This window comes from Charadrius vociferus, unplaced genomic scaffold, assembly GCF_000708025.1.
Source record: "Charadrius vociferus isolate BGI_N301 unplaced genomic scaffold, ASM70802v2 scaffold340, whole genome shotgun sequence".
Taxonomy (NCBI): domain Eukaryota; kingdom Metazoa; phylum Chordata; class Aves; order Charadriiformes; family Charadriidae; genus Charadrius; species Charadrius vociferus.
Window position 1 is genome coordinate 2,039,073 of NW_009646631.1, and position 12,986 is coordinate 2,052,058.

At 42.8% G+C, this 12,986-nt stretch overlaps 2 protein-coding genes across 2 annotated transcripts in view; both read right to left on the reverse strand.

Annotated features, from left to right (window-relative positions):
• Positions 1 to 11,231, reverse strand: part of TRERF1 (transcriptional regulating factor 1) — a 20,438-nt gene extending 9,207 nt beyond the window's left edge. The window contains exons 1-8 of the mRNA XM_009888450.1: positions 9,849 to 11,231; positions 9,177 to 9,226; positions 8,253 to 8,403; positions 7,062 to 7,310; positions 3,274 to 3,643; positions 2,634 to 2,694; positions 1,784 to 1,923; positions 962 to 1,065 (exon numbers count right to left, since the gene is read on the reverse strand). Of these exons, the coding sequence (XP_009886752.1) occupies positions 962 to 1,065; positions 1,784 to 1,923; positions 2,634 to 2,694; positions 3,274 to 3,643; positions 7,062 to 7,310; positions 8,253 to 8,403; positions 9,177 to 9,226; positions 9,849 to 11,231 (2,508 nt within the window). The remainder of the gene's footprint in view (positions 1 to 961; positions 1,066 to 1,783; positions 1,924 to 2,633; positions 2,695 to 3,273; positions 3,644 to 7,061; positions 7,311 to 8,252; positions 8,404 to 9,176; positions 9,227 to 9,848) is intronic.
• The window catches only part of MRPS10 (mitochondrial ribosomal protein S10), a 32,548-nt gene extending 19,838 nt beyond the window's left edge, over positions 1 to 12,710 (reverse strand). The window contains exons 1-2 of the mRNA XM_009888461.1: positions 12,706 to 12,710; positions 1,293 to 1,296 (exon numbers count right to left, since the gene is read on the reverse strand). The gene's annotated coding sequence lies outside the window, so the exon portion shown is untranslated. The remainder of the gene's footprint in view (positions 1 to 1,292; positions 1,297 to 12,705) is intronic.
• Between the last annotated feature and the right edge of the window lie 276 nt (positions 12,711 to 12,986).

Consider the following 12,986-nt stretch of genomic DNA (forward strand, 5'->3'; position numbering starts at 1 on the left):
TTCCCTTCTGCTTGCCACATGCAAGTATGTTTACAGTGTTTGATTTGACAGTGTTAATTAATACTACTATTTAATGGTTGGTTTGATAGCATTAATATTTACAGCGTGAACTCTTTTAGAATATCTGTTTAGGTCAACATCTGTCGGGAATGACAGCAAGTATAGTTAATCCTGCTTTGGATCAGGGAGACAGATGATTTGTGGATCCCTAAAATTTTTCCCCTGACAATGCAGAACCCCCTGTATAGCAAATGTCACATCCTGACAGTAAGTTCAATCACCTATCTCAGACCCCTCAGATACAGTTAACAGAGCCTACAGAAACTGGCGCACAAGCTTAAAACCACTGTATTAGACAATCCTGTGAGATGCATTCCAGCCCTGTGTTCTGTTATACTTTGTTTTACATTGGTTTTCCAGGAACTGGTGCAGGGCCTTGACTTTCCCTAACACTGGGCAAAATGGATGTTTTCCCCTAGTTAATAACATTCCCATCACTAAACTAATGCAAATATTTGGAATGCATTATTTATATGATAACTGTGTGCAATTACCTCACAGTTCGGAACAAATAAGTAGATGTGATTGCTGCTACAAAAAAAGGGGTTTTATAAGGGCTAGAAGAAGACTAAGCTCCCTGTGACCAGACATAAAGTTTGTGAAATATCAGGGCTGGAGCAAGCACTGGGAGACATTCAAAGCCCCAAGGCTATAAACTAAGTAATCTTATCTATATGAAATATACAGTAAGCCTTCAGAGAGGCACTGCTTTGAAATTTAAATTTGTTAAAGAATGAAAGGGAAAAGTCATTCCACAAAAATGTTACAGGATGTTTAAAGCATCACTGCAAATCAATCAGAAATCTCTTTTTTAAATAACCGTATCTAAATCCATTTAATAAAGCATGCTAATTTATCTGCAAAAGAGGATCATATCTCCCCTTTCAGCTTCTTATCTTACCATAATATCTCCTTTTGCTTCAAAGAGAGAGTGCAAAGCATATTCCGAGTTAGTTCCCCCACCAGGTAACACACTGGAGCAGCTCATATTTAAAAGGTCTTCCACTGTCAGAAACAAGTCAACATTTTACTGTTAATACAGTAGCCTGTCACTCAAACATCCACAGCCAAGGATTCAGTAATGCCACTCAAAGACAACGTAGTTCAGGGCAGCAGCTTTCATACTGTCATATTCCTGGTTTTAGGATCACTCACTGAAGAGGGGATGTGACAGGATCTGCAGAGCGCATCCTTGGGATGGGACAGGCTACTGCAGGGTCAGAGGCAGAGACCTGGCTGTGAGGCAGTGCCTTGCACAGGCCAGTGACGTTGCTGTGCCAAGAAGGCTCCAGCCAGGGTAGAGAAACAGAAACAAACCATGCTGGAAGCAGGAACAAATTCTGCTCAGGACTGGTAGAAGCCACTGGGCCTGTCACATTTCCTCTCAGTTATGGTCACAGGACAGGCCCAGGAGCCATCAGCTGCCTCTCGTCTGTGATCTCTGCCCTTCCAGGCAGTTCAGTACCCCAAAAAACCCCACTTCCCAGCAATGATCTTTCCCCCTTGCTGCCAGAAAGCAGTTCATCCAGTCTTCACTTTAAGTGCTGCTGAAGAATGTTGTTGCTCTGCACCTGTAACATGCAGTTGAGGTCTCTTGCTCTGCATTCTCAGTAATTAATACTCTCTTGAACTTTTTGTACGTTATACACATGAGAAGTCAATATGAATTTCTTCAACAGGCACAGGCTGACGTATGAATTTCTAAAACAGTAAGTCATTGTACCTCTTTGTTGGAAAACTTTGTTCTCCAGTTCTGGCCATGGTTTCCACATCAAAGTAGCCTTGTGCACATCTTTCTCCATTAGCAATCTGTCCTGCAGCTCGGGAATATCAGCCTGAAATCTGGACCCGATATTGATTCGTCTATAAAAACAAATAAAAAAAAATATTCAACTACTACACAACATGCAGAAAAAACAGAAGTCACATCAGTTTTCACTTTGTTTCCAACAAAACTTTTATTACACTGAAGCGGCAGGAAATTGTGTCAGATTGCCTTATGCAATGCTTTACTCTGAGTGGGATAAGTTCAATACATAAACTATATTGAGACATTGTACCTTACAGACTACCCAAGCTAGACTATACACATGCTGACTAGCAACAAGGCTAGTTTCTGTTCCACAGAAAATGGCACTCTCCAGCTGAGAGCAGAAAGAGACATTACTGCTGAGGGTCAATCCTGTTTGCAGACTGCCCTGGGGAATCTAACAGGTAACACCTCTCTAAAGCTCCACAGTTTGTACATATATATATATGTATAAAAGAAAGCGTACTGGATTAGCATATGTTCTCCTCACAGCCCCCTCCCCAGCCATCACCAACCCATTTTTCACCTTCATTGGCTCCCACCGAGCCTTTCCTAGCGTTTTTGAACCACAACATCTACATCTCCCACAGCCACTTTGCTCCCAATGTCCTTAGCCACCATCCAGAGCAACCTTAAATGCATCCAGCCCAACGTGATTTCAGGCAGTTGAACACTACCTAACCAGTTCAAAACACTTCTGGCCACATGCTCTAGGCTGGAGCTAGTCTATAAAAGCAGTGAAAAAAACAATTGTTTTCCTTACGGTTCAACAGTCTGTTCTCCAGGCCCAGGCGTCACCGGAATGACACTTCCATCAATACTGTCTGAAACAGAGATTGGAGTTTGAATTTTAAAGGGTATTTTGGTAACAACTTTATCCCTGCTGATGCTCCACCTCCCAGACTGCATTTGCCACCTCCCTGTTAACACCAACATTACTCCAGTCTATTAAGCAAAAATTACGCTTTATCAATATTTAGCCAGAAACAGTATAAGTTGTTATAGGCAACAGAAATGTCCTAACTTGCAGAGGTTTCTACTGCTCCGATCATGTATGAATAAGTACCCTTTTTTGTGAAGCACTGAACAACAAATACTTAAAAAAAACAGGGCTTTTCCCTCCACTTCAGATGAAACAAGAGCTACGGTGGTCCTTTCTTGAGGCAGACCACATTGAAAGATCACTGCTTTACTTGCTGGTTAGGCTCCTCTACTCACTTTATGCTTTAACACAACCCCGATAAAATCCAAGGCAAAAGCCCTGATAAAAGATGGAGTTTTCCTGTGAAGTAGCAGAACCAGCCACACATGTGAGCACGTGTAAAAATCATCAACGTAGTAACACCGGAAGAGGGGACAGTGGTATTTACTACGTACTGCCACTCTGTAAATGTAATACTTACTAGACCGACACAGGAGCACCCGTGGAGTAGGTGTCAGTGGAGTGAGTGGCAGCTGAGTATGCGAGGTGCTATGAGATGATGTGATAACACTGCTGAAGAGACCAGACCCTTGCCGAACTGGACTAAGCATCGGTGGTGGAGTGTAGGGTGGGAGCTCATGCGTCCGGTCTAGCAGATGATCTCCGAGGACACGTGGAGAGCGAAGCTGACTCTGGTACAGGGTCGCACCGGAGTGAGACACACTGAAGTTGAAGGAAGGAGGAGGTATGAAGAGAGGTTCAGGTCTGTGCCGATATTTCTTCTTGTCCTGCAACGGTTTGAAGCTTTCTTCCAATTTCACAGCACTTTGATGAGGTTTTTTACTAATTTCCTAAATTAAAACACGCAGAACTTCAGTATTTAGGCACTCTTAAATGTGGTTTGCACACAGTCCCCTACAGCTTAGGGCAACAGCCACAGAAAAGCTGTTAACACCAGGTACCACCCTAACAAGCCTGGCCAGTACAGTATCTGGTCCTACAGAGAAACCTCAGAGGAGTGAGAAAAACCAGGACAAATTACCCTCACCTCCCTCAACAATCCCTCTGGGTTGATCAAGGTAGGGCTGGGCCACAGGCACAGACATGGAGAGGCTGCACACACAGGCTGTTGGGAGTTACTTCATTACCTAGTCACAGTTTATTAGAAACTTTATATGAGACGCTTTCCAATGCATTTATTTTGTTTGACTAGGAAGGACACGTGAGCTCAGTGAAATTACTGCAGTGCTCAGCAGCAGGAAAGGAAGAAAAATGTAATAAATTCAAATTCTTTGCCTCTTATCACTACATTCCCATCAGCTTGAGTACAGTCCAGCTGCAACAAATCTTGAGCTTAACTCTCTCTTCTTTCCTTGGAGGAAAAAGGGTAGTAGATGACCATTTGGGATATTCACACACTGTAACATGCCTAGAATTCTAGAATTTGAATGTTAAAAATCATTTAACAATAAATCCCTAGAGCCCACGGAAGCAGAAGGCACAGAATTTGGGCAAAGCTGGAATCTGGATTTCTGGGGGGGTGGGAGTGAGGAGAAACAGGTTCTCAGGTTGTGCTTTAAGAACACACAGAAGCTGGTCGATGAACACAGTATTAAATATACTGCTTTCAGGTGTTCAGATCTTCTTTGCAATAAACTTGAAAAGCAGGAGAAAATTTTTGACAGATAGGGTTACTCCAGGATGTCTGTATCATCTGGTAAATTCAACTACTACATAGAGTAAATTACTACAATGTATGTTTAGACAACATACATCTTTACACCATGGGTGGTTCTTGAGAATCACATTCACCCAATAAAAATCATGTTAAAGGAGCATTAGCACTGTCACCCTTTATCCTGTATGTTAATACGTTCCAGCTTGTGGAAATGTTTTTGATTACAGAGGTCCTGTCCTCTCTGTTAGATCATGGCTGTATCCTCTCCAACAGCTGTTGACATTTTTTCTCTCCAAAAAAATTAAGTTTCAAAGAGTTTTTCTTTTGCAGGAAAAAATGCAGCTTTACAGAGAATTTTGTTGATAACAGACATTCAGAACAGCAACAGGGTGAGGGTTATCTGTAACCACAGATATAGTTCATCACGATGGTGAGTGTTTAGCATTCAAAGATGAGGAAGGGGAAAACCCCCTAAACTCAAGGAAAAAGCAAACAAACCAAACCCACCCCCCTGCCCCAGAAGGGCAGATCCAAGTATTTCATTAAGGGCTCATTTTGTTCTGCTTTTTAAATGTGAAAGAGCTGGTACTCCTTTTCCACTAGCGTAAATGTAAAGGAAACTAGACGACCAATACACCTCCAGCTCCTGCACTGCTTCAGCCTCAGTGTGGTTATACCAACACTACCTTCAAAAAAGATCACATTGAATATTAAAAGAGATCATGATGTCTGTGGGCTCTCAATGCAGAATTATCCCAATACTTTTCTGAAGCTCCAGGAGCTGACTCACAGAGTCACAGAACGGTCAGAGTTGGAAGGGACCTCTGGAGATCATCTAGTCCAACCCCCCTGCCAGAGCAGGGTCACCTACAGCAGGTATTCCCATTATCCAAGACTAAATGCATCCCGGTGGGCCCTGCTGCTGCACTTTGATACATCCATTCTGGGTAGATCCTGATGGACCTCACTTGACTGCTAGTTTCAGCTCACTCTCCTGTAGCCTTGCTGAATATTTAGTTTCTTTCTGCTGTTTGATTTTACTGATTCCATGAGCTTTGTAGGAGCTTTTCTGGACAGCTCAAAGCACAGTATAAATAAATGCAACTCAGCTTCAGTTCTTTGGTATTTTAAAAAAAAAAAAAAAAAGTCTCCAATGGCACAATCTCTTTACAGAAGAAGAAGGAACTGCAGATCTTTTGATCTTTTGAATGTTTCCAACGCTAGTGCTTATACAAAAGATAAGATCCAGAGAGGAAACTGTGTGAGTTTAGTTTGCTTGGGTAATAACAAAGATGGCAAGAATAATTTTTGAGTGAATGAATGTGCATTTAGCCAAACACTGGCAGATTTAATCACAGTCACTTTACATACGTTGCAGAAGTACACAAGCCCAAGCCACCTACTCTGATGTCTCTAGAGAAGATCTCCCACTCGGAGCTCAAGGATTCAGAAGAGACTGTCCCTTTTCTCTCCAGAAAATAGAAACAGAGAAGAAAAACTACACTGCCGAGTTACAAGCTAAGAATTGTGAGATGCTGGCTTCCACAGTAAAGTGGAAGCTTGCGTGTAAAACCTCCATTTGAAAGAGGGAACGTATAAGATTTTATACATACTTAAAATTAGTGTGTATGTCTGAGTGAAGGGTCAGGAGAGGGGGTGATAAACACACAAATATTATAAAGGAGTCACCCATGATGGTATATGCTATCCCCTCATTTGACCATCAGCCTCATGAGGAGAAGGGAGAAAAAATATGAAAATCACAAGAGCGTTTCTCTGCATTATAAAGATAATACCATACAGTACTTATACTCCCCAGTAATCTCTTATCATGGCGCAGTCTGCAAGCATGGATTTGAAGGAATGAGCAGCATCTCTTCCTCCACTAGGACACAAAATAAATACTGCTTGCTCCAGGAGTCTTTCAGGAAAACAATAAAGAGCATTCTCACATTTCATTCAAGTGCTCATCAATTCCTCATGCTGCCTGACAATTTCAGTTTTATGAGCAAAATGAAAGCGCTAAGCATAGCTATTTTTCTTATATCAGAATTCCCAGTGATTAACCCTTAGATGTGATGCATGCAGAGAGAAAGGGAAAAATGACTTCATTGCAAAACTCTGAGTCGGCAAGCTTCATATTGGCTTAGAGCACACACTGTAAGCACTGCTGAGTGCCCTCCTATCTTTGGCTGAAATGAAAAGCACATATATCTGACTTTAAAAAACAGGAAGAAATAAAACTGCTGATTTTAAGCAATAACATAAAAACAAAGCAGCCTGAAAAGGAAAAAACAAAAACAGTAAAAAGATACTAAATCCCTTTGTTCTAGTGGGATAAGAGAATACCACACTCCAATTTCATATTATTTATTTTCAGCTTAGGTCTTGATTCCCCGGCAAAGGGAAAATTAATATTTTCAAATGACTGAGGAAGAAATGCTACGATGCTACAGGCCTTTTTTGTTATTAGGCATCATTCAGACTCTGGAAAATACTCTAAAGTAGGGACATTTCAGAAAGTAGCAGCACTATAAGCAAAGGGATTTAACAAGCACAGCACAGTTAGTGGCAAGAAACGCAGCACTCACAGAGGATGAGCAGGGGTTGGCCACTTTTGGACTGCATGGTGGAGAGCAAGTCATCTTCACGAGAACGGGCATCTCATCATCTGACACAGAGTTGGCACGCTTGTCTTTGACTGTGGCAGTGCTGGCAGAGGGCTGCGTGCTGGGCTCGGGCGACAGAAGCTTTACAGGGACAGACACTGGCATGACGATGGGCGCGAGGCTATCCACCTCTTTAGGCAGCGGCTGCTGTGGTGGTTTCTCTCCTTCATCCTGTACAGACAATTAAAGGCTTTCAGCCCAAGTGAGGGAGGGCTACGTCTGGGTCGATACACTAGGCAATGTATGCACCGTGGCTGAAAAGAAGTGGCCAGGGTTACAAAACACACAACAGCGTTGCTTCTTGGACTCCTTATTTGCCTTGAACAAAGTTGCCAGATTACTTATGACTCCTACATAGGATTCAGCCTTGGTGATAAATAACCACATTAAGCATCTTTACAAGACAACTTGCCAGAGGGGAGATAAACACATGCCCTTTTTATCACTATAAAGACAGAATTCCCCATCACCCACCAAAAAATAAAGACACAGATGGTCTAACTCTGGTAGCTCTTTGCCTTCCTGTGGTATTCCCTGTTAGGACAGAATTTCTAAACTAACAGGACAGAGAAAGACTGACTGATGGGGCAAGTTATTTTTATGCAGAACAATTCAAACCTACATTTTTGGAGTGGTATTTGTGGATACCTATAGAACTAAAACACTTGGGAATAAACCTGTCAAAGATTCAACAATCCTGCTCCTTCAATTAAAGCCTGGGAAGGCTTCCAATAAACATCCCTTAGTCATCCAAGTAGTCCAAATGAAAATAAGGAAGACTTGATGTTCCTGGTATTTCTAATATAATAAACAAACATGAGGGGAAAACAATTTAGATGGTCCTGACACAGCTTTGTAGGGCGTTTTCGTAACATGCAGAGAAACAGAGAGGGACAAATGCTGCTCTGTCCTCCACCACTGCCTCTGACTTTAAAGCAAGACTTCCGGCCTATAAACTAGCAGAATTATTTATATTTCTACATATGCAGGGTGTGACGTAACAAAACAGCATTGAGAAGAACAAGTTTTGACAGCAAAGCAAAGCATGGCAAAGCAAGCAAACATCGACACAGAAAAGAGAACGCCAAATACTGAAGTAAAATGAACTGCTACCTGTTTGAAGTTAGGAGATGCTCTTACTCCTCCGTGTGACCTCATGTGACCATTTAGAGCAGGCAAACTCTTAAACTCCTTCAAGCAGATTGAACACATTAGCTTGTTCTTCGCATCAGCTCTCTCAGGAAGTGTTTCTCTGTTCTGGCCACTATTTTTATTTTCATTTTTTTTTAGCATGGAACAGAAGAAGAGACATTAGTTTGGCATGTTCCCTTTGTTGCAGAGGAAGCTTTTTAGTCAAGAAAGTCAACACTTTTACAGCTTGATGGTTATGAAGCCACAAATAAGCACGGGGTGAGTGCTGTGGAATATGTGGGCAATAACCTTGATCAGCTGCTCCAAAGATGGAGAGAAGGAAAGGTTCAAGCAGGACATGCTCATCAAAACGTTGCTCTCTGTATAGAGAAGACTAAGAACCACTAGATCTAACAGGACAGACCTACATTTCCCCACCTGTGACAGCAGGTAATGAGTACTTGGACATAAAGCCCCTACTTATAGCAGACAACCATGCTAGGGGACACTTCAGTACTTCAGAGGTAAGACCTTAAGAAAACAGTCGATCCTGGCTGTCAAAGATACAAATCTAAACCACCCATAGTCTCTTCTCTTACAAATGCGACACTAAGAGCAAACTGCTCACCTGCCTTTGCTTTTTTAATTTTTTTAGTTCTTTTTCTTTTTTCTTCTTTTTTTTTTCCTTTTTTTTTTTTTGAAAGACAAAGCACTTATTGGATTTTATTGCTGAGGGGGAGGGTGGAAATCACACAAATTTATATTCACAAAGCTGAAGATGTTTCCAGAAGAGCAACATTTATGACCTACCCTGAGTGCATTCCCCTCCCTTGAAACCACAGCACTCCTTTGTATTTCTTATATTTAGACTAAAAAGACCAAAAAAAACCCCACTTTTAACAATACCTTTGTTCTGGGGACAGTGGCTGGAGTCTGCCATCTGACAGTTGCACCTGCTATCAAAGGAGGAGAGGGGAAAAAAGGGGAGAAAAAAGAGAAAATAACTTTTCAGGAAATATTAATGCATAAATGAAGGTCCTCACAGCATTATGTTAGCATTTTGAGTATGATTTTACTAATATTAAAAGCCTCTGAGTTGAGAGCCTTACACGTCTCTACCAAACCAGTGCCTCTGTGAGCATGGCTAGTGCAAGTTTTCTTACATCCACCTGCTGTTTGAAGCCTTCGCTCTGATCCAGAAGTGTTAGTTTTGGAAACAGGGAGTTGACTAACTCTTCCTGCACAATCGAACCCTCGGGCGTTGAAATTCGCAGGAGCACTTTGTTGTAACTGGGTCCCCTCCTCTCCAGAACCCAAGGCAGAAGTTCCCAAAGCCTCTTGGCGAGGGAAGCGGCTGCCCCGCAGCAGCAGTAGCTCCACGCTGCCGCCAACCTGGCCCGAAGCCAACCCAGGGATGTAGGCAGGAGAAGTCTGTTAACGCAGTTCCCCAAAACATCCCAGTGACGCCCACCGCTCGCATCCTAACCTTCCAGCTCTCCTGCAACCGTTTCATTTCCACACTTTGCTACTCCTCTGCAAAACAAGTTTGGCTGAGCAGGGATCTAAAATATTACCTACCTGAGGCCACGCGGCGCTGGGAGAGTCTTGCTGAGAGCTTTTGTTGTTCAGATGAACTCCCGAGGGTGGCAAAAGAGTTCGATGAGGGCCAGCATTACCTACGGAATTAATCTCCTGCCGTGCGGGATCCTCTGTGGTCTCTGGTGGAGTGAGGCCAACGTGGGAGTTCAGAGACGGCGCTCTGCTCTCACCGGGGTATTGCTTCTGCTGATCTTGCTGCTGCTGCTGCTGCAGTAAACTCTGCGGGTACAAGTGCCTGTACTGTTCGTGTGGATCTTGGTAGCAATACTGAGGCACCGCTCCCAACTGGATAAGCTGCACAGGATGACTTGGATCCTGAGGGTACTGGTGTGGTTCATGCATAGTCTTTGGATCGTGTTCCCTGTGATACGGAGGAAGCGGCAATTGCATCTGCTGCTGCTGTTGCTGTAACTGCTGCATGACAGGTTGCGTTTGGTAATACTGAGCTATTTGCACTGGACACTGCCGCTGCTGCTGCTGCCGCGTTGGCTGTTGCTGCTGGATCTCCTGTATCGAGAGCCGCTGATGTCCCTGCTGTGGCTGAGTGTAGTATTGAGTCTGCTGCAAGTGCTGCATCGGTTGCGGTAAGAGCTGCTGGGACTGCATCTGTTGAACGTGCGTCTGTCCTTGCTGAAACGCAGAATGCATCTGCATTTGCGATAAATGCTGCTGGTAGTCGTAGTACAACTGTTGGTGCTGCATGACTTGCATTTGTTGCTTTTGCTGTGTGCTTGCAAAATTCTGGTGTGTTTGCTGTGGCACTGGTTGATATCTTTGTACACTGGAAGTTACAGGCTGTTGCTCAACCGCTGGCTTCTGGGACAGCAGCTGCCTGAGCGCACTGTCACCAGAATTATCCACCATCGAAGACTCGGTGTGCAAAACCTGAGACATGTTGTTGACTTGAATCCTCAGATTTTGGTTAGCAAATACTTGTGTAAAGGAGTCCAATTTATGCAGGACCCCACTGGTAATTTTTTGCGATCGATTTTCGCTGGGTTGAGAGTAAGAATATTGGTATCCGTCGTGGGACTCCCCCTGCCCGAGGGGGCTCCACATTGCGCTTTGATTATTCAAATTGTTCCTCACTGGGACATGGTTTCCTGAGCCAGAATGCGTCCAACTGGTTTGTCTAGATGTATCCATTGACCCAAGACTTTTTGAACCTACAGGCAAAGCTATACTGTCTCTCGAATCTTGGGGAAACTGGGGGGAGAGAGGGGATGCCTGGGGAGCATCCATAACAGATGTCCCATAGCTATGATTTAGAGATGGAAGGGAGTTCATTTGGTGTTGTTGGTAGTACAAGTTCTCATTGCTGTTGGCAGTATGGTTAATTTTAAACAATTGCTGGTCCCCCATTTTTGGTCACTTCTGTTCCAAACTTACAGGCACGCGAACCATTGAAATCTCTATGAACCCTGAGATAGCTGAGTGAGGGGAAGGGAGGGATGGGGAAAAGAAGCTAGAATTACTTATAATTCAGCATGTCCATGTGCATCACAAGGACTAAGATTTCCTCCAGTCTGTCAGTAATTCCAATCTCAGACTCGACGAGGCTTCACATCTTCAATAAATGGCCCACAACGCAAATGCTACACAGATCAATAGGTTCAGTGTGCCAGGCACCTGTGGAGTAAGAGAAAGACAAGGTAAGTGCTGTCTCTCTGCATAAACTGTTATTGTTATTGCCTCAAAGGAAACTATAAAATCCCCTAGTTTGAAATACATAATCAGATGCAAAATTGTAGCAGCTGGGCTATTCCAGAGCAGTTATATTACTTCATCTCATCCCATTATTCTGCCTCTTCTCTAGTGCTCTGATAAAAGCATTCTGTCAAACCAATAAAAGCTTATTCTTCAAAACTGCTTTTTTCCCCCTAAAATATATGAACATTCAAACAGTTTTAGCTGGCCACATATTGCTCTCTCACAACAAGTTTTAGCAAAAGAGTTAACTATCAAGCCAAGTCACCTTCCTAGTGTTACATCCTTATTGTCAGAAGCAACACGCCCATTTTATAGCACAAAATCAAGTACTGTGGACACCACAGGTGCCTCCACAAAGCCCTGAAAAGGCAGGTAAAAAACCCATGGCTTTGAACAAAGGTGACCATACTCAGATATCAGCATTTGAAAGGATATACAGAAAAGTTAATTGCAATCTGGGATTTGTACAGACCCTTCCACAGCTTCTCACAGCTTCCAGGGTACCTACAGGAGGTGTCCACTGGTGGTATGAAAATAGAGCATCACTGAGGAATAATATGCAACACTAATGCTCATTGCTGTGACAATAAAGAAAAAAAAAACCCACGAGCATAGTTACCCAATTGTATCTGTGCATCTAGATTTGTTTGCTCCATCTATGTGAAACCTGATTAATGCCAGGACCAAACCAGTCCGTGGAAATCTTTTCTGATCACTCACCTTACATCAGGAGTGCTGAAATCCAACTTCTGTTCTACTCTCTCACCCTTCCTACTTCAGTTTGCATTACTTTAACAGACTAATTTATACCAAATGCAACCTTTTATCATTTTTACTGTATAAACTGTAATTCAAGGTAACACTTTACAGGTGTCTGCACTGTTTTTGATGAATAAAACAAAATGCATTGGCACATTATAGGGTTGTTTTACTGTTCCACAGTCTGAAGCAATCACTGTGTCTGCAATCACACACGTGCACTGAGGTACAACGTGCCTATACACACATAAATACATTTTAAGAGAAAAGTCAATTCTGAACTTTAACAAGAGCACAAAAATATTAAACCACGACCTTAACTCTGCGCCTCCTTCACATCTGCTTTTCTAAACGTAATGCTTTCCACCAAAGACTCCTGCGTACTGATGTCCTTACCTTTTTAAAATTAGAAGAATCCTTGATCTAGATGGATAAATGTGAAGTCACCGATGGAGAAAATGTTAACCATTGCCAGATGCATATTAACGAGTTCTGTGCTAGCAACAGTAAATAAGGGTAATACATAGCTGCAGGCTGAAAAAACCTTTTCCGTTCTAGCATAATGTATGACAGAAAACCATAGCTTCCAATGAAGAGGGCTTTCAGCATGTACACAGTTTTTGTGTAAACCATCTGCAGCCATTAGCA